The 8241-nt window shown below is 39.5% G+C and overlaps 1 protein-coding gene across 1 annotated transcript; it reads right to left on the bottom strand.

The window, feature by feature from the left end:
• Window positions 1-5734: 5734 nt before the first annotated feature.
• Window positions 5735-7093, bottom strand: LOC306695024 (calcitonin-1-like; the record flags this gene model as incomplete). The annotated part of the gene is made up of 4 exons (XM_079158122.1): window positions 7067-7093; window positions 6859-6950; window positions 6416-6547; window positions 5735-5864 (listed from the first exon to the last, which is right to left on the bottom strand). Exons 2-4 carry the CDS (start codon window positions 6942-6944, stop codon window positions 5735-5737), a joined length of 348 nt encoding a protein of 115 aa, XP_079014248.1. The 5' UTR covers window positions 6945-6950; window positions 7067-7093.
• Between the last annotated feature and the right edge of the window lie 1148 nt (window positions 7094-8241).

Here is an 8241-nt window from a genome sequence, read left to right as displayed (position 1 = left end):
GCTTATTGTTGGAATGCTGTCAAGCATTCCAACTATTGTTATCCTGTTTCTTTATTCCACTATTTCTTCCGTCCCCCTTTTTTTGAAACGCTTCTGCTCCTTCATTTTTTAAGCTACAGAAACCGTTCAACTACCAAAATGTTCAGCTCTTTCAGCAAAGGGGTGCTATGACTGTTCATATTTCTAATCTTTAAACTTTTTGAATTATTAAGCTTTTTGCAACTTTTTTTTGAATGGGTTTCTATGGAGAATATTTTCAAATATTTCAAATAATTCAAATAATTCTTCAACTTTCAAATCCTTCAACTTCCTCATACTTTCAGCTACAGACACAATTTCAACTTTAAAATACAGAGAAAATTGTGATCTATTGCCGCTTAATTCAGCTTTTTGATATCTTGTATAGTTTTTGAACTGTGCCATTTTAACTTTTATGAGTTTTTCAGTCCTCTTCTGCCTTTATAATGGGTGTGTATTGCGCAGCTTAGAGTGCGTGATGTCACCGCTAGAGTGAAGAGCAGCTTCAGATTCTTGTGAAAAAAATATTTGTCTTTTGCCTTCGACTCCACAATTTACACTCTTCATATATATTTTTTAGTTCATACAGTAGCTAATCCTGTCTTCTCGTTAAAAAGTGATTGTGGAATCCCACAGATTTACACATTTGGCAAAAAATGACTTAATTGAGAGGAAAACCAACTTTCTGCTCCATAGAGACCAATGTTAAATCTGACCACTCATTTCTCAAAGAAAGCAGACGGTACCACTTTTATATATTGCGCCGGAGCTCACATTTTTAACACCACAAACATAAAAAACACATCATCGCGTTCGGCAGAGTCTTATCTTTCTCACGGTATCCATATTTTGGCACTCAGACTCCTGCTTTTTGTTAAAAGGAGGCAGGAGTTTTGTTCAAAATCACTGTTTACTGTAACGTTTCTTAATCAGTTTGCTTCTAACGCCAGGTGTGTCCTCACCATGGCAACCAGTTACACACACGCACGCACGCAGGCTCTCTCTCTGTCTCTCTACACACACTGTCTGTCTCTCTCTCTCTGTCTGTCTTTCTCTCTCTCTGTCTGTCTGTCTCCCCCCCCCCCCCCCCATTTCAAAATAAAAGCCCCACAGAGTGAATCCTAACTGGAATACTTGTGATGAAGCCTGTCATTTAATAACCTTTGTGTTTGTGTCAAACATTATGAATATGTCTCCTCTCCCCCTCTCTCACCCACCCAGTCCCACCCTTTCAAAATAAAAGCCCCATAGATTAACTGTATCTTAACATGAAGCTCAGAATGAGAAATGATGGGAGGGTTAGCTCCCATCATTTCCAAAGGCTTCTCAAACAAATGTATTTATCTCAAATAGAGAAATGATGGGAGCGTTAGCTCCCATCATTTCCAAAGGCATTACTAGTCACGTAATGTGAGGAGAGGCGTTTCCCTGCTTTTTCTCCATGAACAGGCTGCAGGTGCACAGGTGATTCTGATTGAGCTAATTAGTGAACAGAGGCTTCTCAAACAAATGTATTTATCTCAAATAGAGAAATGATGGGAGCGTCAGCTCCCATCATTTCCAAAGGCTTCTCAAACAAATGTATTCATCTCAAATAGAGAAATGATGGGAGCGTTAGCTCCCATCATTTCCAAAGGCTTCTCAAACAAAGATGTATATGTCCAGTACAGAAATGACGGGAGCCATTTGTGTACTGTCAATCCAAGAGTATGAATCTTAAATGCAGAAAAGAGAGAAGCAATATCTCAATCGAACCTCAACGATACTACCGGTAACATCGGCGTGTGTAGCTACATATTGCGACGTCTTCCGGCAGTAGAAGCCACACTGTCAAAATTTCTTGCGAAATTTTCTAGTTCTTACTCTCCATCTTCCACCCCCAATTTCGATATGCTTCTTGTCACACAGCGTTGCCAACAGCGGCGTGAAAAGTATATCCAAACGTGCGGCCCGATCGGGAATGGTGTGCTATTACTTTTATAAGAGATTCGCCCAGAGGTTTTCCCGAAAATCCCGAAAAACGGAGCAAAATTGCCCTATAGACTTGAATGGGGTTTCGGCGTGAAGAGAGCAAAAAAAACACTGAACTTTGGACCCATATTGACAAGCCATACTTTAACATAGAAAAATGATTTAAAGTTTAAAACGTAGACAAAACGCTGGAGGTTATTGAGCCAAATGGACATTTTGATAGCTAGCACAGTTTTCATGAAGTCGCAGATTAAGTTTCAGGAACATTTTGGCTCCATTTCAGATTTTATAATGGGTGTGTATTGCGCAGCTCGTTAAGGGCTAGAGTGAGGGCATAATTGTCAGAGTGGAGCAGAGCAGGAAAATATTCTGTGATTTCTGCAAACAAATTGCTCAGAGTGCCACAATTTGCCCTCCTCATGCATTATTTTTTGCAAAAAGTTAGCTAATGGTGTGTTGGTCTAGAGAAATGACTGTGGAATCCAGCACATTTACACATTTTGCACTACAGACCTTAATTGACAGGAAAACCAACTTTCTGCTCCATAGAGACCAATGTTAAATCTGACCACTCATTTCTCAAAGAAAGCAGACGGTACCACTTTTGTATATTGCTCTGGAGCTCACATTTTTAACACCACAAACATAAAAAAACACATCACCATATTCGCAAGAGTCTTATCTTTCTCACGGTATCCATATTTTGGCACTCAGACTCCTACTTTTTGTTAAAAGGAGGCAGGAGTTTTGTTCAAAATCACTGTTTACTGTAACGTTTATCAATCAGTCTGCCTCTAACACCAGGGCCCTATTCCTCGTACGTGGCTAACTGAGTTAGCCGGATCATTTCCAGGATGAGATTACATAAGTGAGGCTTTTCGGTTCCTCGAAGCAAGTTTGGAAAAATCACCATAGCAACACATCCATAAGCCTGAACCTGCTCCAGAGCAGGCTTGAGCTAGATCCGCTGGATAAGCTGCCACTCCCCCGGAAAAAAAGTGTCAGCTCCCTTCCTCAGAGATCCATCGATGAGGAAGCGATATTAGTCAGATTAGCGTTTTATAGGGAGAGAGTTCTTCGAGATCGCCAAGATCCGTTATCACATCATGATGACTTCCTGTACGAGCGCTATCGATTCTGCCGACAAGGAATCATTTATTTAAAGACCTTCTCGAGCCGTACATTGAACACCACACGCCATCTACTGTCTCACAGACTGTATCACAGCCTCGCGCTGTGTAGCGAGTGGTTCATGTTTGTACAGTGTCGGTGATGCGGAGAACATCGGGAAAGCCGCTGCATGCCGTGCTGTTCATAAAGTTTATTTGGCGCTTAAGAAACTTATGGATGTGTTCATTACATTACCATGGCACATGTTGTATTGATCACCATTCTGAATAATGTTTGTGTGCTTAGTTTGTACTTGCTCCCGTGTCCTCTTGATGGCTGGTTGAACTACATGATGGTTGAAAGCACTCATAATGATGTGACAGTATTATTAGTACACCATAGATATCATTGTTGTAGAACATGATTAAGGTGTACTCATGATAAGAATAGAGAGAATTACACACAATTTATTTTTACTGCTTATTATGAATAATACATACACACTGATCCGCCCATACACAGATTCACACACACATATTCAAACTCCTATTCTATATGGTAATCTACACATACATGTATATACACACATATATATATATATAGTACATGATACATAAGTGCATACACCTACATATATCCTCATAAGTATCTATTAATTCGTATCAATTAGATACTCTTTGGGCTTGTTTTTATCTACTTATTCTGAAAGAGTTGATATAATTATTTTCACTATAGATCTCATTGGATGATGCATTCCATTAAGCCTACTGCCAGCAGGCACATTTAAAGAAATATCATCTGATTGACTGAGGTGATGAGGCACTTAAAATTAACCTATACATTTTTCCAACACTTGAGCATTTAATGACGTCTGCGATATTTTGCCATGCTTCTCGTCTAGCCCTCGCAGCGTTAGATTTCGCCATGATTATGGTCTTGAATTCCTCATATGCGTTCATGATCATCTCCTGCTCGTCAGCGGAGTAAAAAGAGGCTCTTTCTTTGGGTTTATTTGCCGTTGTACTGTTAGAAAATCATGGTTTCGGTGATCGACGCTTCCCCCTTTTGAAGTAGGACGGACACGCGCAACGATCCTGTTGTCTGACATCTGGTTCAAATTAACGAGACTGTTTGAGCGCGGATCAGCCTTTGAGGAACCGAGATAGCCTGATGTCAATCATCGAGTTAATTTAAGCTGGATAATAGGACATTTGATCGACTTAGTTCAACCACGTACGAGGAATAGGGCCCAGGTGCGTCCTCACCATGGCAACCAGTTACACACACGCACGCACACAGGCTCTCTCTCTGTCTCTCTCCACACACTGTCTGTCTCTCTCTGTCTGTCTTTCTCTCTCTCTGTCTGTCTGTCTGCCTGTCTCACTCACTCACTCTGTCTCTCTCTATCTTTCTGTCTCTTTTTTTGGATTTCAAAATAAAAGCCCCATAGATTAACTGTATCTTAACATGAAGCTCAGAATGAGGTTCGTACAGAAATGATGGGAGCGTTAGCTCCCATCATTTCCAAAGGCTTCTCAAACAAATGTATTTATCTCAAATAGAGAAATGATGGGAGCGTTAGCTCCCATCATTTCCAAAGGCATTACTAGTCACGTAATGTGAGGAGAGGCGTTTCCCTGCTTTTTTTCCATGAACAGGCTGCAGGTGCACAGGTGATTCTGATTGAGCTAATTATTGAACAGAGGCTCACAGACTCACATACACACATGACATAGCGATATACGTGATGCAGCTCAGCCAATCAAATATGGGTATTCTAACAAGTTTCCTGATTCCAGTGAGATGTACACACACCATGACACAAGTGGGCGAGACGAGGAAAGACTTGTTAGAGCAGGACAATAGTTGGGTAAGCTGTAAATGATAAAACATAGATCAATCTCCAAATGAGAAAAATTGCCAAATGCCTGGGCACCCACGTTGGTGGGAACAAAGTTGCTGTGTCCCAGTCCTCCTGACCGACTCAGGAAGTCAGCCAAGCGGTGGGTTACGCAGGTGGCAGTGTTGCATTACTTGCAAGAACGGAAAAGATAGTGAACACAGTTTATCACAGTAAGATACTCAGACATCTGAAAGACACACGTTTAACAGTATTATTTGGCATCAACAACAAATTAAACACAATGGAAATACAAAAACAGGAAATTATTCCAATAATTGTGTGTGCATTATAGTCATGCTTACCCTTTTCTCCTTTCATGTTTTATTCAATGAGTAATGTACAACCTATGTTTTCAATCTCGAATGAATTAAAAACAACTTCCATGTAAAAGATGAATTTATTAAAGGGGAACCAGGTTACTATGAAGAGAACAATAATTAGAAAGGTTTCTATATTTTATTTTATTGTACAGAACTACCTTAGTAACCCCATTTTTGGAGCTTTCAAGTCTCTGTCGAAATCTAATGCCTGCCAGTGGAAAATTAAAGCAAGGCTGTTTCTATGAAGTTAGTCAGACAAATAGGATCCACATGCATCAGCAGACTTGTGAATGAAAACAGAGCTGGATGAACGAGCAAACGTTAACGCAGACAGACAGAAGAATAGAGTGGGCTAGAAATGACAGTTTTAATTGTATGAGTTGCCGTAGTTTTCATATTGCTCAGAGAGACTTCACTTCTTGCCAGGCGACTTTGGTCCTACGTCGGTGCGAGTGGTTTGGAGTTTGTGAATATCCTGGCCGAGTTTGCCCAGCACACAAGTGCTTAAGCCGCTGCAGCGCTTAGAAATGGGTCTATCCAAGCTGTTAGGAACAGAAGCAAACATGCAGAAACAGGCTTACAGTAACTGTGGCATGCACATAAATATGAATAATTACATGCATGATGTTCTAAAATGTCATGCGTTAAATGAATATTTGAAATGCATGCTAACAGATTCAACAGGCATATGAAGATATCTCATTGTAGTTGAGTTGTGTTCAGTTTCTATGATATCTATCATGCATGTTCTCTCCTGTTCTTTGACATCATGCTCTCTTCAGTTTTATGACAAGGACACTTTCTTTCAGGCACATCATTTACTATTATACTGAATAAATGGATGGATGAATTACGAACTGCAGTCCATGCATTAAGGGATTATGACAAAGAGTAGTTTTACATGAATTTCACTAAATACCTTGGTAAAAAAGAATAAAGACCAAAGTTGGAGCTGTTGGGCTTATAAACAAAAGTGTGTTATATGTTGCTAAGATAAATAGATAGATAGATAGATACCACAGCCTTTATTAAACTGTATTATAATCAGGGTTAACTATACTACGATAATACCTACAAATAATAAAAGCCATACCTGTTTCCATCAGCTGTTTGGTGGTCTTGATCATCTGAAGTTATCTGCATGAACTCCTTGATAGCGCTGAGTAACCTTTGGGCATCATCATTCGATAGTGTGACTCCCCCTGACATTGTCTCCTTACTAGTTCTGAAAATAAACATTTGATCAAGTAGTCTCTCCGGTTCTGCAACATTGGTTTAATTCATTTAAAAAGCTAACATGAACGTAGTAGCATTTTTACATCTATAAGCTTGCAAACTGATCTTTGGGATTTTGAGGAAATTAAGTTTATAAATAAAAAAATCTAACATATTTGATTAGTTATGGCAAACAAGGAAAACTGTTCTGCAGAAATAGTTTTGAACACATTCAAATAATTAACACAATTCAAATAATCGCAATGTTTTTTACAAGGTTAATATATTTCATTATTTTTGGAATAATGCCATAACTCTCACCTGGATGGAGCTGCCTGTGAGACGTATATCTGACAACTGATCAGCGCATAGGCAAGAAGGAGATTCCAGAGTTTCGGCATTATCATGATTCCCTGTGAAAAACACATAGAATACAAACAAGGTAATCAAAATGATTGCAAGGAAAAGTTTTTAAAATGTCCACAACATTTGATTCAAGTAAACATGATTTCTTGTAGAGCAGACTTACTCATCTAGTGCATGCACTCACTGCTATGAATCTTCTCTCTCTCTCTCTCTCTCTCTCTCTCTCTCTTACACACCCTCACTGTTAGAGCCGCTGAACTTGCGGAGGCTGATAGAATAGTTATTGGTGATATACTGACACTGGAAGCTTTGCCAGCAACCATAACAGCAGCTCTGTCCATTAGCAGAATTAGCTGAAGCCTATCACAGATAGTCCAACGTCATCAAACCAGCAAAGCTTCATCTCCCCACTGTTAGCACCCAGTATCCACCAGTACAGGTGGCTATCCAGTCTACTAAGTCCTCACCTTCTCCAAAAACCACATCTTCTGATATTTAACAGTGACAGCATCATTTGAACAATCAACAAAAAAAACAGACTTCTATCAATACTCACCGTGAGATAATAAATCTTCTAGTAATTAAGAAATTCAATGATAGTCTCACTTGTGAATCTGCTCAGCACTCTTTACAGTGCAGGGTTTTATATATGTGATATATGTGGGCATTTTTGTGATTGGTTGACTATTGTTGGAGGCGGCTCTTGGTTTAAACTTTCTGAGAGCCTCATTGGTGCACAGGACGTCCGTCCCTACCGGCACCCGGATAGCCGCTCCAGCGATGAGTCAGATCAGTGTGTGTGTGTGTGTGCGTTTGAGAGTGCGTTCTGAGGCCAAGGTCGCTTAACTGCTTCTTTGTTGAAACTGTTATTTTGTACCAAGCAGTGGCAAGACCGGGAGTACCTGGTTTCTGTTATTGGTCAGTTAACGATGGGCCTCTGCGTGGGTGAGAATCACTGCAGCCTCACTCTGTGACTTACACTTAGAGACATATTATGATTACTGCACATAGCATATGGTTTAAGCTTCACTAAATGTGTTTACGAATACATAGCAGTGTTTACAAATATATAGCAGTGTTTACAATATCATCATTATAAACATTGTAGAAGATGCTGTTTTTTACTGTAATGATACACACTGGCTAATGGATCAGGTAGACTACGGTACTGTACTGACTCAGTTCATCTAGTCATTATAAATACATTAAAATCACTGCCTGACTTACTATAATGTTTTATCATATTATTATATGTCTTTTATCAAATAATTCTTATCACAAATTCATGTCAACCAGCTCCAAACAATTAATTATATATAGATGTGACTGAAAACAAAA

Source organism: Pholis gunnellus, assembly GCF_910591455.1.
Source record: "Pholis gunnellus genome assembly, chromosome: 4".
Lineage (NCBI taxonomy): Eukaryota > Metazoa > Chordata > Actinopteri > Perciformes > Pholidae > Pholis > Pholis gunnellus.
The sequence above is the reverse complement of the archived record's forward strand: the minus strand, read 5'-3'. Positions and strand labels throughout refer to the sequence as shown.